General features: G+C 34.9%; 2 protein-coding genes across 3 annotated transcripts in view; one reads left to right on the top strand and one right to left on the bottom strand.

Moving 5' to 3' along the window:
* The window catches only part of FAR2 (fatty acyl-CoA reductase 2), a 131,381-nt gene that overhangs the window by 30,184 nt on the left and 81,505 nt on the right, over positions 1-19,692 (top strand). Inside the window, exon 1 of one of the 2 annotated variants that reach the window (XM_074194801.1) lies at positions 18,321-18,785. The exons of the other annotated variant lie outside the window; for it this stretch is intronic. The gene's annotated coding sequence lies outside the window, so the exon portion shown is untranslated. Of the gene's footprint in view, positions 1-18,320; positions 18,786-19,692 lie in introns of those variants that run through there. 2 annotated transcript variants of the gene reach the window in all.
* LOC141494273 (uncharacterized) overlaps positions 1-19,692 on the bottom strand; it is a 132,870-nt gene that overhangs the window by 94,115 nt on the left and 19,063 nt on the right. The window contains exon 2 of the mRNA XM_074195332.1: positions 12,901-13,071. Coding sequence (XP_074051433.1) covers positions 12,901-13,071 — 171 coding nt within the window. The remainder of the gene's footprint in view (positions 1-12,900; positions 13,072-19,692) is intronic.

Here is a 19,692-nt window from a genome sequence, read left to right as displayed (position 1 = left end):
AAATAAGCAGAAACAAGAGATTTTATATATATATATATATATATGTGTGTGTGTGTGTGTGTGTGTGTGTGTGTGTGTGTGTGTATGCGTGTGTATATGATTAAAAATGTACATTAAATGATCACTAAAATAAGTTGAACTTTGAGTAATAGAAAAAATTGAAAAGTAACTCCTTGTTTGTGCTAGTGAAATGGAGGAATACTAGGGAGAATTCAGTATTGTCAATGTTTGGGATTGCGGAAATGAGTGTGTTATAATGAATGACATAAATGAAACTTTTTTTAATATTATAATTCCAAGAATATAATTCCCATCTCCTCCTCAAAATGGGTCTCTTTTTTTAGATATATCCTGGGAACTAAGTTATTTCACATAAAAGAGGCAAGGAAAAAGCTTTTTGCAATGGAGTGGAAGGGGTGACAATGAGGGGGAATGAGTGAGCCTTCATTCTCATCAAAAGTGGCTCAGAGATGAAATAACATATACACTCAATAGTGGGTATAGAAATCTATCCTACCTTAGAGGAAAAAAAGGAGAAAAGGGGGATGGGAGAAAGGAGACGGAAGAGGGGAGAGAGAAGTATAGATGATGAAAGAGAGGGAAGATCATGTGAAAAGGAAGTCAGGTACAATACACTTTTGAATAGGAACAGGGTGAAAAGAGAGAGAGAGAGAGAACAGAATAAATAGGGGTGGGGAGGAATAAAATGGAGGGAAATTCAGCTAGCAATAGCAGTTGTTGAAAAAATAATTGAAGCAATTTCTCCAATGGACTTATGATGTTGGTATCTGAATATATACTGAAGTATATTTTTTTCTCTCACTTTATTTTTCTTGAAGTTTCCCCTTATTTGTGGGGGAGGGGTACTATGTTTATTTTTATATGTAGTAATGTGAAAAATAAACAAAAGAAATTAGATTACCTTGGAAGATTGTACTGTTACTCCTTTTATATACTCCTCATTATCAGTCAACTAGTAGAACCCTTTCAACTTTAAGAAAAATAATTACCAGTACAATAGTTACTAAAGCATTTCCCTCTTTTCTTCTTCCTCCTTCCTCCTCCTCCCTCCACCCCCAACCCCATACACACACATACTGAAAAGTACAAATAAAAAGTCCCTGTGAAGAGTGACTTCAAAGTTAAAATATGGAAGAATATGAAAGAGATCATGTATGACCACAGGAACCTCAAGATTCTTGGCCCTAGGAGTCTTTTTCTCTATTATTAGAGTCCTCCTGAGGTTTCCCTTAGGTGTAATTTTGCTGGAATCCAAGAATCAGTCTTTCCAAAGTTTAGCCAGTGTTTCTCTTTGTCATGAGGAAGTCATACAGTCTTTTCATTTCTGTCTTCAAGGGCTTATTCTGTCAAGATCTACATCAATTTTTGTGGACTCTGCTGCTAATTCTGATTTCCACTGGGACCAGTTATGGTTCTGATGAATCTCCCATGCACTCCTCTTTCAGAATACTCATTTGCCTAAGACAAAGAAGGAATAAATGTAAAATGAAAGATAAAATTGCAACTCTTCGCTTCTCTACTTCTCCACTCTGTAATTAATTTCTATTTGAGTTTGACACCACTACTCTAGATTGTTCAAAGTGAACATGACCAAAATCATTCTCTTAATTTCCTTCCAAATCTGAGCTAGAGATTATCAAACAGAGGGCTTCAGTCAGCCTGATTCATATCTATCCATGGGCCTAGAAAGCTCTGGAGAAGAAACTGAGGCTGGTAACACCCCCTCACTCAAATTTAATTTGCTTCTTCATCATGAATTCACCTTCCTGATATCATAGTCTTCCTCAAGAATGAAGGACAAACATCATCTCAAGTACAGCTCTGGGAATCTGGAATTATCTGCATAGAAATAATCATTGAAGCAGTGACTGTGAAAGAAGAGAAAGAAAGAATGGTAAACTATGAAGAAAGTATATACAGACAGAACAAAAGAAGGCTTAAGTACAAAGCCATGAGAATGCCCATGTTCAGAGGGGAGGAAGAAGAACTGTTGAATAAACAAGAGAAGTGATTAGGAGGGTAGGTGTGGTAAATAGATGAATTCAGTGTTACAGAGGTCAAGAGATGAGAGATTGTCAAGAAATAAAATATGATTAACTGCCAATTTTCAGAGAAATCATGAAAGGTGACTGAACAATGAACTCTCATATGCAAGTGGTAATAAGGGGATTCATTAGTTATACTTGAGAGTGCAGACTTAAAGTAGTAGAAATAGAAGACAAATAGCAAGGGGTTGAGAAATGAATGGTGAGAAAGTTATGACAAAGTTGCTATTTCCATAAGTTTGACAATAAAAGGAAGAGAGTTTTGGAAAGGAAAGCAGTTTTTGTTTTTGTTTTATTAGCACTATAGAATTAATTCTCTTTTAGGCAAAGAAGTAGTAGAGATGGAGAAATTGAAGAAAATGGAGGCATGATTGAAAAAATCCTGTAGAAGGTAAGTAGGCATTAGAAAATATTGAGAACATGAGTAGAAGTGATGAAAAGGATGAGGCTAAGGAGGACTTTAAAGTTTTTAAAGAGTAAGTAGCTTCAGTAAAGTGGGAGATGAAGTCTTATACTAAGAACAAGAGAGAAAGTATATATATATATATATATATATATATATGTTTAAGAAAAGAGAATTCCCCCATCTAGTATGGTAGAATATTTTGGTATTATTTCTAGGACATAATTTTTTCTTAACCCTAAATATACTATAAAGCATAGCTTTCTATCTTTGTCTACAATTTTCTCTAATACTATTATCAAAAGAATTTTTCTTTGTGGAAAAGTTCACATGCATGTCTGTTTCTCTTTGTGACTGAGCCTTATTCAGTCAATATTTATTAAACACACTACATGTCAGATACTGTGCTAAATATCAGAGATAGCTAAAAAGGTTAAACAAGCTTTACTCTCAAAGAGCTCATAGTCTAAGAAGTGAGACAAAATAGACAAAATACAAACAAACTATATATATATAGGACAAATCAGAGGCAATCAAGAAAGGGAAGGCACTAACATTAAAGGAAATCAGGAAAGGTATCTTGTAGAAGACCAGAAGTTTCTCTGGGACTTGAAGGAAACCAGGAAAACCAAGGAACAAATATAAAATGGACAATATTCCAGTTATGAGGGATAGCCAGTAAAAATGCGTCTTGATATAAAGTGTTTTGTTTGAGGAAACCTGGGCCATTGCATTGCAGAGTATATTATGGGCTGTAAAATATAAAAGACTGAAAAGATGAAGATTTTGAAGGACTTTGTCAAACAGAAAATTTTACATCTGATTCTGGTTGTGTTAGAGAATCATTAAAATAAGTTAAATAGGGATATGGCATAACCAGTAAGATCAGTTTGACAATGGAGGTGAGGATAGGAGAGAAACTTGTGTCCAGGAGATCAACCAACAGGCTACTGCAATAGCCCAGGTATAAGATGATAAGCTGTGAACCAGGGTAATGATGGTATCAGAGAAAATAATGAGGATTATTCAAGAGATGTTATGAATAAAAAAAATAGGACTTGGCAACAGTTCTATTAGATAGGGAATAGGGGGTGAGAATATGAGGAATTGAGGATTATTTTTGTTGTGGCACCTAATTGACAAGCCTGAGTTACTGGAACATTTGTGGTGGTTACATCAATGGCAATAGGGAAATTAGGAAGGAAGAAAGAAAGATAAAGAGTTGTTCTGGACATGTTGAGTTGAAGTTGTCTATGGGAAATCCAGTTTGAGATGTATAAAAGACATTTGGAGATGTGAGTCTGGAACTTTGAAGGAAGGTCCAGACTAGATAAATAGATTGCAGAATCATCAGCATAGAGGTAATAAATAATAGGAGGGGTTGAAATCACAAAATAGATGGTTATGAAGGAAGAGTCCCTAGAACAGAGTCTTGGGGGACATTCATAATTAGCAGACATGGTCCTAGATTTTTTTTAATAAGCCTTGAGGAGTTGTCAGATAAGTAGGAAGAAAACCAAGATAAAGCAGTATTATGAAAATCTAGAGAACTATGAGTATCCAGGGGAAAAATTATCTATAGTATTAAAAACTGTAGAGAAATAAAATAGGATGAAGGTTTCTTTTTTACCTAGTATTTGATTTTTCCCTGGTTACATGTAAAAACAATTTTTAACATTCATTTTTAGAACTTTTCATTCCCAATTCTTTCCCTTTTTCCTGCCCCACCTCTTCTCATTGAGAAAGCAAACAATTTGCTACAGGTTATAAATGTGTAGCCATGAGCAACATTTCCATAATAGTCATATTGTGAAAGAAATCATAGCCCCCCCCAAATAAAAGGGAATCTCAAGAAAAATAAAATAAAGTAAAAGATCATATGTTTTAGTCTGTATCCGGTCACCTTCAATCTTTCTCTGGGGATGGAGAGCATTCTTCATCATAAATCCTTCAGAGTTGACTTGGGTCACTGTTATTGCTGTTACTTTGTACACAGTACATTTCACTTTCACTTTGTCATATAAATCTTTCCAGGTTTTTCTAAGAGCATCCTGCTCATCATTTTTAATAGCATAATAGTATTACATATTCATATACCACAATTTGTTCAGTCATTCCCCAATTGATGGGCATTCCCTCGGTTTCTAATTTCTTGCCATTAGGAAAGAGCTGCTATAAATATTTTTATTAGGTCCTTTTCCTTTTTTTTATCTCTTTTGTAGTAGCATTGCTAAGTCAAAGGATATGCATGGTTATATAACCCTTTGGGTATAGTTTGAAATTGTTTTATATAATGGTTGAATTGGTTCACAATTCCACCAACAATGCATTAATTTCCCATTTTTCTCCACACTCCCTCCAACATCTATTATTTCCTTATCTGTCCTATTAGCCAATATAATAAATATAAGCTAGTACCTCAGAATTATTTTATTTATATCTCTCCAATCAGTAGTGTTAGCACATTTTCTTTAAATATGGCTATAGATATCATTGATAACCTCATATGAAAACTGTTCATAATTTTTAGCTATTTATCCATTGGTAAATGGCTCTTATTTTTATAAATTTGAGTCAGTTCTCCATATGAGAATGAGGTGTTTATCAGAGAAAGTTGCTTCAAAATTTTTTTCAGTTACTATTGCTAACTATATTTCCCTTCATCCTATGTCCTCCCTATGCCCCATTTATTCTATTCTCTCTCTCTTTACCCTGTGCCTCCTTTAAAGTGTTTTGCTTCTGACCAACCCCCTCTCCCAGTCTGCTGTCCCACCTATAACCCCCCTCCCCTGAGAGATAGTCCCTCCTCTTTTGCTTTTCTGTAGGGGAAAAAAGATTTCTATACTCAATTGAATGTGTATGTTATTCCCTTTTTTGAATATATATATATATATATATATATATATATATATAAAACATGGCTTCTAACAGGATGAAGGCGTCTAAAGGTCACTAAATTCTAAAGAGTAAGGAAGAGAATGAGGAAAGAAATAGAAGGCACCTATTGTAGATTATCTTTTCAAGAAGTAAAAGGTAGAAAGATATGGGATGATAGCTAGCAGTGATGGATAAATCAAGTGGTGAATTTTTTGAGAATTGAGAGATATGAGCAAGATTTTAGTTACTAAGGAAACATTACGTATGCAGAGATAAGTAATAAGTGAGACAGTGAAGATGATGGAGGGGGTAATCTGTTGGAGAAGATAAAAGTTTGCCTTAGTAAGGAGAAGATCCATTTCATTTTATGAGATAGGATATAGTGGCAGAAATCTCACCCATGCCTGAGTAATGAGGAAGATGGGGAAAGAGAGAGCTCTCAATGAAAATCTAAAATTTTTTAAAGAAAATAGAAGACAAAATTCTCAGCTAATAGGAGAGGGGGAAGAAGAGCCATGAGAGCTGTGAGGGATAAAATGATTTGGAAAGTTTTTGAGGTGAAGGGGAGGTAAGATTATCCAGCAGCACTTAGGGCCCAGTAGAAGTTATGTAACATGATTTTGTAGTTGATACAATAAGCATGGTTTAATCATATTCTCCATCTTAATTCAACAATCCATATGTAGGAATAAAGACAGCAGATGGTGGGAGTGATCTGTGACTAAGAATTTACATGGTAATTTTGGCATGTAAAAGCTAATGAACTCAAGAGAAGAGGATTGTATAGAGTTGAACTCATTCACCAAGAAGTCAAGATTGGGAAGAGAAGATAATGTAACTAGTGATTGGGTGATGAGCTGGAAAAGAGGGTTCAGGGCCACCAGGCAGAGGGTGACATGAATTATAACATGTTGCAATCAAATTAAAGAATTTCAAAGTTCATGAACATTAGCTGTCTCTTTGTGGACACTGTGCTCAGTGGAAACCCATAAATCTTTGAATGTGGTTAAGTGGGGAAGTAAGTCATATAAAATGAGTAAGCTAAGAAATTATTTGAGGTTAGGGTGTTTGAGCAAGCGGCAATATGTATGCTTGAGACCCTTTGTATTAGATCAGGATTTGATAAGAAGAAAGATGTGAGCCAGGCACTGAACTGAAGAGACGTGTTTTTGGAGGTTGGTAAACAACAGTTAAGATAATTTTGATTGATGTTTTATGTAGATTGAGGGTATAATAAAGGAGCATTATTGGATGATTGTAAAGAGAGAACCTGGAAATGGCAGTGGGGAGCAAGGAGTATTCCAATTCCCCCATCTTAAACAGTAGGTAAAGGGAATAAATGAAAATGTAGCTAGTGTTGGTAAGGCAGAACAGGGGAGCTATGTCATGAGGAGAGAATTAGGTCTTAGTGAAAACCAAAAGAAAGAAGAAATGATAAAGGAAAAGATTTTAGATGATGGCAAGTTTCTATTTTTGTTTGGGTTAGTTTTTTGCCAATGGAGCATGCATTCTAGAGATCACAAAAATAAAGGATGATTAACTTTAGAATATGATATTAGAATGGTTAGGTTGAAGGGAATGAGAATAAAGGATTGGGCATTGAGGAATGAAGAGTTGGATTTAAATAATTACCAACAGGGGTTCAGAATCAATAAGATGGGGAGAGTCTGACCTGGGAAGAAATTGTTAATCAATGATATGTGAATTATGATATATTTTGATTGCCCATAGAGGTTTGACCTGCTAAACAGGGTTATCTCCGTGCTTTTAGCTTCATTTTAAGGAGTCCCTGGACTCTGTTGTTGAATAGGTGAGTGCTTCTTTACCCAGATTCAAGATAACTTGTTAGGGCAACTGATTACCTCTTAGATATCATGGTATATTAAGTAACCCTCAGTAATCAGATGATGTATACACACACACACACACACACACACACACACACACATATATATATATATATATATATATATATACACACACACACACACATATATATGTATGTGTATATGTATGTGTATATGTGTGTATTATAAACATATAAAATTATTTATATATATACATAAATATGATCAGTTAGGGTGTGGGATGTAATGAAGTCAGGCATAAAGACTTTCTTCATGTCTAGATATTTCATACTGATTGATAGGACCAATAGTCTAATTACTAGCAACTTTAAGTATAAGCTTAGTTCTTTGCTTTGGGACTGGCAGCAATAAGACAAGGAAATCTGTTTGAATTAGGTAATTTATTATGTTAAGCAATTTCATTTACTTTTTTCTGTGAGAGGAAAGAAGGTATGTTAAGTACTCATATTTCTTTTCAAAAAATTTTTTTCCAAAAGAGACTCTCACATCTTTAGGCTTCTAGAGATCCCCAGACACTGAAGCCTAGATTACTGAGAAGCTCTTGGTTTAGAGAGTAGAGGGAGAATGGGACATCATACAGTTTTTCCTAAATTAACTAGAGAACCCTAAGCTTTGGAAGAATATGTAATAAAGAAGAGAAATCTCTTTAGTCTAAATGAAATAAATATATTTGAGTTGACTGGGGTAGGGATGACCACCCATGCCAAAGATGGTAAGAATCTTTACCAACTGATTTTTTTCTTCTTAAAATAGTTTAATAGGGGAAAATTAGCCTTGGAAAAAAGACAAGGAAGGTTTTGGAGTTTGTTTGTTTTTTGTATTTTGTATTTTTTTGTATTATGTATTCTTCACAGAATCACATAAATGAAGGTTGAAAGAGACCCCAGAGGTCTTCTAGTTCAAATCACAATTATTAATGATCCTTTCTCAGAGGGTGTATTTTGTTCTCTGAGGATCAGAACAGAAAGAAGATAAAATTCATGGTTATTACATAGATACTTTAATAGGTAAGTCTCTCTAGCTGTTCATTCACCTGTACCATGCTGAATCTGGACTAAATATATCTGCCATTCATATAATCTTTTTATTTAAGAGAAGGAATATGCCTTTATTAAACACTAATCATGAACAACAAAGCACTGTGCTAATAGAGAGTCCTTGCTCTCAAAGAGCTCACACTGTAATGGAAGGTACCACATATGAAAGGTTTCAACTGCAAGTCATTTAAAAAGGCCTTAAAAAGGATCCTTGAGATGCGTTAGCAGAGTAGAAAGTAATGCAGTAACCTAGAGGGTTCTATCTATTTCTGATCTCAAACTATTTGACAGTACTATGAACAATGCTATCAAAAACCTTTTGCTGTTGTATCTTTAGTAATTATGGTGGCTGCAGAAATAGTCACCAGGTGCATCTCCATGGAACTTGTTTCTCAGAGTGCTGATAGTGGGAGCTAAACTGAAAATTTTAAAATTCAAGTAAAGGAAGGCTAAGGCTGTTTTGGCCTTGTTTTTGAGTTGGTTGAGTCAGGTGAATTCATCACTTTAACCATTGCCTCGGAGTATAGGAGTCATTTTTGCAGCCTTGAGTTTCCTATTCAGTAAGAAAAATAAATGGGAAGTAGAAAGTGAAAGTGTAGAAAAGAACTATGAGTGACAACTTTATTGTCATAAATGGGAAATGGAACTAAATATAATTAAACCAAAAATATTAATAGTGTGTACAAAGATATATATATATATATAAGTTATGATTAAAAAATAATGAGATCAATAAAAACAAAAAGAGAGGGCAGCTTGGTAGTGCAGTGGATTGAGCACTGGCCCTGAAGTCAGGAGAACCTGAGTTAAAATCTGGCCTCAGACACTTAATAATTACCTAGTTGTATGACCTTGGGCAAGTCACTTAACCCCATTGCCTTGCAAAAACTAAAACTCAAAGCAAAGTAATGAAATCAAATTCCCTAGTCGCACTCAATTTGACAAGTGTTTGCTTCATGTATGGTGCTGTTCGAGACCCTGGAGTTACAAAGGTAAAATAAAAAGTTTGTGCCTTCTGTTCAGGAACTTAAATTCAATAGCAGGTGCAGGAGATAGAGGAAGAAATATATCTCATTACTATATATTCAACAAATATTTATCAATGCTTAGCACTGTGGCATTGTGTTAGGTGGGGGTTGGGGTGGGGGAGGAGAAGAGAAGGTGTGGAGGAAAAGCAATCCATTCTCTGCTCTTTTGGAGCTTGTAATCTAGTAAAGAGGTAGTGTAAAGCTAAGAAGGAAAGAGAAAATGAAAACAACAGTCACAAATAATTGTGTAAAATAAAATGTTGTGAAATGCTTTATGCTATCTAAAGAAGGATAATTTTTTCCTGGTGGGTGGGAGTAGTGGGAAGCTTCATTGAAAAAATAGTTGAACTTGGCTTTAAATAAAAAAATGGAGAAAATAGAAAGAATATTCTTTCCTAGTAAAACTATAGAGATGCCTATAGTCATACTGTTTTTAGTCCTAGGCTATGGTATCATTGATATATTCCTAATATCAAAATTTCCTTCAGCATTGAAAATCAACTGTTCTACAAATTATACTCTTTGTGATTTTTGTGATATTAGAAGATTAAGCATCATCAAAACAAATACTGTTGCCAGGGTTGGTGTTGCCAATTTAAGATTGCGAGGCTTTGAATGGTAAAAGAATTCACATACAACTTGGGATTTTAAAACTACTCAGGATTTATTATGGGGGGGCTGGTTTAGTCAGGACACATAGCATAGGGGCCCATGTTTCTCTAGCAGGCCTCAGTCAAGAGCATGTGACTTTACTTAGAAAGAAAGATAGCCATCCTTACAAGGCAAAGGTAGGGTGAAGAAGAGAAAAAAAAAGGCAGCACTTCTCTTCCAGACAATTTAAATGCACTTCTATAGTGGATTGGACAAGGGTGAGCTTGGGAAATGGCCTAACACCTGGAACCAGGTATTCTCCAATAGGTAAGCTACATACTAGACCTTACTGTCCCAAGGTGTGTGACCCCTAAGTCCAATATGTCATTTCCGGTCACACCAGCACAAGCTTGCCAAGGTCAGGTAGACTGGAAAACCAGAAGTTGGAGGAAGGGGAATGGAAGCTGGAGGAGGGGGAAGAGCTAAGGCTACTCCCATCTTGATCAATTCACATTTGGAGTCACTTTGAATAATAAAGTTCTTCAGATAGGCACAGACAATATTTTTCCTTCCACAAAATTTGTTTATAATCACATCTCCTATGTTCATAACTCCCTGTATCAAAGCATGTCTGAGTTTAAGCTCCCTTCTTACATATTTCAAGAGTATCTCTCTATTCAGGATACCAGGTATATATATATATATATATATTGCATATATGTTTATAAATAATATATTTATATTTATTTATATTTTTTAAATTTTTAAAAATCTCATAGCAACATAAAACTAAAAAATAAAGGAAAGAACCTCTTTTCCATCATATTTCTATGCTTAATAATTCCTTCTTTCATCTTTTTTACACTTAGCAATAAACTCGATATATATATATCTATATATAGATATATAGATATATATATACACATACATATATACAAACTAGGGGCTTGACAAATGCTTATTGAATAAATGAATGAATGTTAATATAGTATATAACCTCTAATGAATATAGATGTCAAAGGATCTTAACCCTGTTCCAAGTATGTATACTATACCCTAGGTTGTATTTTTTTTCCCCAGTATCACACAAATAAGCCTTCTTGCTTGGAGTTTTGTACTATTGTGTTGAAAATTTTTATTTGTCCTACTTCAGTAGGTTGTCCTACTTCAGTTCACCATACAGAAGAAAATGTGGAGTATCCTATCCTTAATATCAATCACCTCTTTGCTTTGGAAGAAATATTAGAAATCTTTGTGAACCCCAGCAAGCTAGGTGGTGCAATGGATATAGTGATTGGCCTGGAGGAAGGAAGAACCTGAGTTCAAATCCAGCCTCAGACTTGGTCAAGTCACTTAACTCAATTTGCCTCAGTTTCTTCATCTGTAAAATGACCTCTGCCAAGAAAATGTCAATTGAAGTCACAAAGAGTCAGACATAACTGAAACAACTGAACAACAATATTCCCACCCTCTTATTTTATAGATGAAGTATCTTAGACCCAGAAAATTTAAAAACAACCTACACAAGGCTGCATAGCTTATTAGCACTTTGAGTTTAAACCCAGGTCTTTTAAACCCACCTTTCTGTTGTACAGGACTACCAAAGGTCCAACCATCATAGAATCAACATATATCAGATCCCCATGTAGTTCAGATTCATTCTATCCCTAGAAGGCAAGGAAGCTATCCTCATTCAGGTAATTAATACTCAATCTCTGAATATTGATTCAGCTTTCTGATGGCTTCAGGAAGCATTGATTTGACTTTCTGGTCATTGATTTGACTGTGGGCATTGGGCTCTTAAATCTTAGGGATGTCCTAAGGCCATTGGGTTTACCACACAGGACTCTACTATTCATATAGGGAAGCTAGGACACGGTGTCTCACTTGAGTGCTATGTCCTTTCTGAGTATCTTTTCTATACTATGACTAAGTGAACTTCATTTTGTTAGTTGTTTGTGGCCCATAAGTATCTCATTTCATTCCAGGATCAGACCTAAACCACCTGAGGATCAGCCTGTGTTAGGCCCAAACTATAATACTGGCCGAGTAAAACTGGATTGTAGGCGATTGTTAATTCAGTTTTATAGAATCCGAAAAATATTTCATGAGCACATATTCTGGGCCAAGCATTGTTTAGGTGGGTAGGCATTAATTAATCAGTTCCAAGCAAATACAGATGATTCAAAAAATGAATCTTTGACCCATAAACTATAAAGATGTTTGATTATTTTTACAGTTTTGGAATTCTTCAGTTTCGTCTCAAGATTCATATCAAAATGACAGGTTATTTTGCTGGATATTCCAACTTTTTATTATTGTGTTATTAATAGAAGTGGACAGATCTAGTAATGACTCTGTGTTTCCTTTAAAGGATGAAAATTTCTAACTTTATGAAGCATTTCTTAGTTTACTTTGTGACTTCTTCAAGGTCCTCTTTGATCCTCTGGATTATTTCATGAGAACTAATAATGTGCATAGGAAACAAGTTGGTAGTTTGTTCCTAGAGGGATTGATATTATCAGGGCTTGGACTAGGTCTTTTGGAAGTTGTTCCTTCTGCAAACAGGGTAAATTTAATAGCTCTGCAAATAACTCCTGCCTTCCCTAGAGAGAGTAAGGACTGAAACATTGAATGCTATATGCTAAAAAAAAAGAAAAAAGAATTCCTTCACCTCTAGATCCATAAATTGCTGACCAGGACTGGGACTAAGTTTATTGGCAGTTGCACCACCATAGTTGGAGAAAGATCAATTCTGCCGACATTTCCTTTCTTCTTTGAAGAATGCATGGGCTGAGTTACTGAACTCCATGCTTCAGTAACAGGAAATTCCTTCCCACAGAGTCAACACGATATCTATTCTCTTCCTTCTCCTCCTCTCGCTCTTTTTCCTCCTCTTCCTCTTCCATTTCTTCTCCTTCTTTACCGTCTTCTTTCTCCTTTCTTCTTCACCTTCTTCACCACCTTCTTCACCTTCTTCTTCTTCACCTTCTTTACCTTCTTCTTCACCTTCTTCTTTACCTTCTTTACCTTCTTCATCTTCTTCACCTTCTTTTTCTTCACCTTCTTCTTCACCTTCTTTGCCTTCTTCACCTTCTTCTTCACCTTCTTCTTCCTCACCTTCACCTTCTTCACCTTCACCTTCTTCTTCACCTTCTTCACCTTCTTCTTCTTCATCACCTTCTTCTTCACCTTCTTCTTCTTATTTAGGGGGAAAGAACAGACCAAATTGGATTTTTTTCCCAAAATCAGTTTTATAGGAGAAAGTATGCCCCTCCTTTTAGAAATAGAGGACAAACAGATGATCTGGGGGTTTTAATCAAAAATGTCTTCAAATATAGGGTCACCAGAGACACATTATAGATGACAAAAAAGGGAATTTGATAGCAAGTGAACTATTCTAGGAAAATATGAAGACATGGCTAATTCCTGGTGGATCTCTTGTCCCCTAACAAATCATTAAAAAATTTAAAAGTGAAAAGCAAAGAAACTAAAAAAGATGTAGATCAGGTTTATAGTTTGTTCAAAATCCAAAAGAAACAGATGACACCTAGTAACTAAGCGTCAGGTAATGAATTTATTAGGCTAGACTGCAAAGGGATTAAACGTTGAGGAATAATTAACAAGGATAAAAGTCAGATCCATTCTATTAAGATTCTAGCAGCAGAAATTAGAGAGGAGAAGATATTCTTCTACATTGAATTTTCTGTGCTTGGAGGAGATGGTAGACCCACCAAATAGAAAACTATGTCTAAGGTCATTATCCTATTACTTAAAAAGCTATCACAAAATGGGCAATCCAAATTTAAATTAAAATATTAAGCCATAAATTGTACTAAGTATCTGAAAAGAGTGAAAAAAGTGAAGCTATTAACTAAAAACCAAATATGTAGTCCTACTGAAAATAAGGAAAATTAATATGATGATAATGCTTTACAGGGAATGAAATGATAGGAACCAAGGCAATTCCTGAATATAATGAACCAGGTCCCATCAGAAGAACAATAAGGTCCAAATTAAGGCAGAGAGGAATAACTTTCAATTCTGTCAATGTTAAATTACTGCTAGAATTAATAGATATCGAGATTAAAAACAGCTTCTCCCTCAAAACCAAAGAAACAATATATTTTTCAATCCTCTCTACATCAAGTATAGGTCAATCAAACCAAAACTGGTACTGAAACTCTGGCAGAACAGAAACTAATAATACTATAGTCTTTATTAGTCTTGTTAAGAGCCAACTCAAAGGATGATCACCCCTTTCTGGAACTAGTCACTCAACATACTAATGATTGATATCATTCCATACTGGTCCCCACTACACACTGGCTCCTAAGTAACTATAATACCAGACACAGTAAGAGAAAATGAGAAAACTATCCAGAACTAGACTTGTATAAACAGTTTTGGAGATACCAAAACCCTAGGTTGGGAAGTATGTAGACACTTAAAAATTGAAAACTGGACCAAAAAAGTTTAAAGAGTAATTGTATCTGCAATAAATACTCAAATAAAATTATAACTGGAATGCATATATTAGGTAAAAATTTTGCACTGTGGTAAAAAATAAAAAGTTAATATAAGGTTTCTAGTAGGAAATGCCTCACAAGATCTAATTGTCTTCTACCCTGGTCAAGTAGTAAACATTTGTCAAAGTATAATTAAAGGAAGAGATTAGGAAACTGATATATTCCTAAAGAATTTGGAAAAGGAATATGTAATTTGGAAAATAAATAGCATTTACAAATTTCTGATGTGGCCAACAAAATAGACTGGTGAACCATAGAAAGCTAAATTCTACAACCAAACCCATCAAGGGGGTTCTCCTTAACAATTTGGAAATGATTGATGAAATTAAAGGACATGATGGACCTTGATTTTCAGTATTGATTTAAATAATATGTCTTTTATGGACTCAGGGGCTAAAGAAAGACAAGGGAAATTGACCTTTATAGACAAAAGTATATTGCTGTAAATATATGCCAATAACCCAGTGTTATGTCTTCTTTGTGCAAACAAGAATTAGATGATATTAACCCAACCATCTTGTCCAGAATTACATGGAAGACATTTTAGTTAGAGGACACAAGAAACAAGAGTAGAGGAAGTGACAAATAGGATTATTGTAGGCCTGGATAATACACATAGGCAGTTACCCTGCAAAAGGAATAGAGAGGGCCATCATTAACTAAATTCCCTGAGGGTGGTGTGAGCTTCAGAAGGAATTTCTAATCTCCAACCAATAGTAAAGATCCTTGTCTTTCTAGGGAAGGTGAAAAGAATAAACATTTATTCTGTACCTATTATGTGCTAAACACTTTACAAATATTATTTGTAGTAAATGTTATTATTTTTCCCATTTTATATCTTGAGAAAATAAGAGTTAAATGACTGGTCCAGTCAATAAGTATCTAAGTCCAGATTTGAACTCAATTATTCCTGACTCCAAGCCCAGTGTACTACCCACTGTACTACCTAGAAGCCTACTATCACCAAAGGACAAGAAGGAAGTAAAGAGAATAGTTTGGGGTTTCTGGAGAAATTACATTCCTCAGAAAATCAACATGTTTTGAATGGGGCACACAGCACCAACATTCACTAGCATAGGTAAAGGAGGCTACACAACAAGTTATACCTCTAGTCTGAATTTCCTCATACTCCTCTCTAGGTCAAAAGACAGTCATGAAGGAGAATTTATGACTTGGTCATTATGGACCAAGGAGGAGAATGAGAAAGTTTATATACCAATTATGCTTTGGTCTCAAAAGATGATTGATCCTCAAACTAGATACATCATTATGGAAAAGAGTCCTATCAGTATATTATGGAAAATCGATGGCTGACCTCACTGATGCTATCAATACTGATCTATCTACTAGCAGGAGTTAAAATCACCTCTGAAAAACATGTTAGAACTACCAGGACGGCTAGGTGGCACAGTGGATAGAGCACCGGCCTTGGAGTCAGGAATACCTGGGTTCAAATCCAACCTCAGACACTTAATAATTACCTAGCTGCATGGCCTTGGGCAAGCCACTTAACCCCATTGCCTTGAAAAATCTAAAAAAAACAAAAAAACAAAAAACTACCACCACAAGTCAGTACTTAGGTGGAAATAATGGCTTATAACCAACAGATCCAGTGCTGGAGAAACAGGGACAAGTCATCTTCATGAAGAAATAGTTGCCCATACTTTTCACGGACCAACTAAACTCCCATAAAAGGATGTCACCAGAGTAAGCAGTCACCTTCCTTAGTGCTCCCTGACCTATCAAAAGCTGAAAGACAAAAGCAATGCATGGTACATGAATGAAAATTATATTCTCACCCCAGAAATTCATTAAATAGGGAGCAGCTGCCTTCAGCCTATTTATTGAGGAACAAATGGTTAACGACTGAGATGGAAACTAAGCCTAATATGATGAAAGGGAGAAGATCTCAATTAAAAACTGACTCTTTAACTGTCATTTAATGAATTGGTTTTTGGTCAGCTAAACAAAGACTATAAACAAAATGGAGCTAGTTATACTAAATAGTCTTACTACACCAAAAAACTAGACAGAATTTCTTTCCTTAGAGACCATTTCTCCTGACATAGTCCTATGACTAAGTTGAAATAATATTGATATGTATGGTTTGAGTCTGTTATTAGTTCCTGCAATTGGTTGTAGATAAGTTTGCCTCCAGGTCAACCAAGAGAACATTTCTGAGGGAAAATATTCTTTGTAAATCTTTCTTCTGAAATGGAAATACTGATTATTGTTCCAGAACATTCATACATTTTGATGTTTGCTTTCATGATCTGATATTTTTACTGTTTTTTATAGGATTTCATTTGCTAAGCAAATGAATGACTCTTTCCTAAACCATTTCAGTCTATTAAAACATTTGTCCTTTGTCCTTAATATAAATAAATATTATCTAATTCAAAGGAAAAAAATTTACTGTTTATTTTATGAAGACTACATTTGCATCCAGCAACATCTTAAGGTTAGCAGGTTCGAAATATTGTTTTAATATTTAAAAGGCTCACTATCTATCACCTTCTCTCCTGTTCAATATAGCATCAGTCAATTAGAAAATAAATATTAAATGTTTATTGTATTATGGACACAGTTCTAGGTGCTGGGGAAATAAATACAAAACAAGACATACCTTGCCCTCAGAAAGAAGGCTCCCATTCTGCAAAGCACATACAACATGTTAATAGATAAATAAATACAGAATATACAAAATAAGCACAGTAAGGGGCAGAGGGTATAACAAACTTGGAAATCAGAAAAGACTTCTTGAAGTAGGTAGAACTTGAGGAGTTAGGGATTCTAAGAGGAGGAAGTAAGGAAGAAGAGAATTCCAGGTATGGGGAATTATGTAGAATGAGTATAGCAGTAGAACATAAGCAACCTGCTCAAAGGCTCAGAAATAGAAAATGGAATACTATATGCAAGAAACAGTAGTAGGTAAGTTTTACTGGAGTGTAGACTGTGTAAGGGCAGTGGGATGAGGGAGGAATAATGTGTAATCACCCCGTAAAGATAGGCAGGCACCATATTGTAAAGAGATTTAAATACCAAACAAGCATTTCAGAAACTGAAGTTTCTTTAGAGGAAGAAGAATATGCACAAGTCTGTACCTTAGAAAAACCACTTTGGCAGCTATGCAAAGGACATATTGGTTTCAGCGATATCAGTTTGTGGGTTATTACATGAACTTATGAGGTGTTGATCTGAAGAGATAGGAGAATATACAGTTGAGAAAGATGATGAAGCAAAATCAACAACACCCGGCAATTGATTTCATATAGGAATGAATTAATAAAGGAATGAAAATGAAGAGTCAAGAGTAAATTCTAAGTTGTGAAGAGAACACAGTACCCTTGACTAAAATAGGAAAGTTAGAACTAGGGCTGGGCTTAGGAAGAAATTTAATCCACTTTGTTTTAGACATATTGAGTTTGAATATGAATGATTTTAGGTTGAAATGTTAAGTGGACATTTGATGATGCATTTATGAAATAAAAAAGATTCAAGGGATAAATATACAGATTTGAGAGCCATCTGCAAAAAAATTATAATTGAATCCATAGCTAATGAAATTACCAGTTAAGAATATAGAGAGAAAAGAGGATGAGCCCAGGACAAAGCCTTCTGCATAGAATCCTAGCTATATGAATTGAAGAGATTTTAGAAATCACCTAATCCACCTTTCTCATATTACAAATGAGGTTCTAGAAGTCTATGTGAAGTGACTTTTCTAAGGTCACAGGGATGGGAGAAGAAAGAACAGAATAAGGATTAGAAACAGATCCTCTGCCTCACAATATAGTGTTCTTGACAGCAAAACTAGGACACTTTTAACAGGTAGTAGAGAATACTTCAAGTCTAATAAAAACCCAGAAATTTGTCATTTTCTTCACATGCTAAGAACATTTTCATAAAATTAATTCTTTTCTTCCCCAAACTCTATTTTAATAAAAAGAGTTATAAACTCAACATTGAAATAAAATGTTTAACACCCAGACAGTAAGTTTTATAAATCTTACTTTTTAGAGCATAATCTTTCTCACATTACTTCACCTATTTGGTGCTTGATTGCCAAAGTGGTAATAAAATAATCTCACAAACTTTGACCTATTGAGCACTCCAAGGGCCTATATTGCACAATACAAAGGTGTTTGCAGTTATCCGTGGGAGGTTCAGCCTCAATTTGAGGTGGCTAAGAGATAAAAGAGCCATCCTATGTTGAAGTCTTTCTTCTCTTGGGGGAAAACTCCACCAGTGACAAACAGGTTCCTGTGAACAACCTTGAAGACTTCTTGGAGCTATATGTAGGTTTTTCTGTGCATGCCATATGTATTGCTCTGTTACACCTTTCAGTCCTCAAGAAAGCTCAAGCCAAGGATACAAGGAAGGAAGGTAAGGAGAAAACAGCCACAAATTAAAGTCATATTTCTCTGTAACTCATAGAAAAGAAAGTAAGATTGCCACTCTGAAGCAATCTTAGAACAAGGAAACAGGCCTTTCCTTTCTTTTTCTGAACTTTTCATTCAACCAGGTCCAAAAGTCTCTGCAGAAATGCAAATTATATTGCTAGTCACATTTCTTCAAAGTCAAATAGTGAAATTTGGCAGTTTCTCACTACAATAAGAGGTTCTTGACTCACTTTCCTTTGAAAAGTTCAAACCAAATAATTTTGGCAAGATATTTAAATAAAGATGATTCTTTTGGTATTGCATATGCAGAGTGTGGAATGTTAAATCATTTGCAGAGGGAATGTTGATTTTTGCTCACTTTGGAAATTCATTTCTGTCTTGATTACATATTTTAACCAAGAGTTGCTATTGAAGGTGTCTCATCAGATATTTTTACATATAAGGCAAATGTGTAGTTAAAACTAAATCCATGAAGAATCATATTCCAGGACAGAATGTAGTATTTCATATATATATATATATATATATATATATATATATATATATATATGTACTGTTAAATTTGATGTTTTAGTTTGATTATATTTATTACAAAGAGGGCATTTTTTCCAAACCCAGTCCAGAAATTATATAGTGATTTTAAAAAGAATACTTTTTTTTCATGAAAGTTAAAAGCCGGGGCGGCTAGGTGGCGCAGTGGATAAAGCACCGGCCCTGGAGTCAGGAGTACCTGGGTTCAAATTTGGTTCAAATCCAGTCTCAGACACTTAATAATTACCTAGCTGTGTGGCCTTGGGCAAGCCACTTTACCCCATTTGCCTTGCAAAAACCTAAAAAAAAAAAAAAAAAGTTAAAAGCCCAAAGAAAAAGATCAATTCTCTTTACTTCAG

This window comes from Macrotis lagotis, chromosome 7 (assembly GCF_037893015.1).
Source record: "Macrotis lagotis isolate mMagLag1 chromosome 7, bilby.v1.9.chrom.fasta, whole genome shotgun sequence".
Lineage (NCBI taxonomy): Eukaryota > Metazoa > Chordata > Mammalia > Peramelemorphia > Peramelidae > Macrotis > Macrotis lagotis.
Note: the sequence above shows the minus strand (reverse complement) of the source record. Positions and strands in the feature narration are given on the sequence as shown.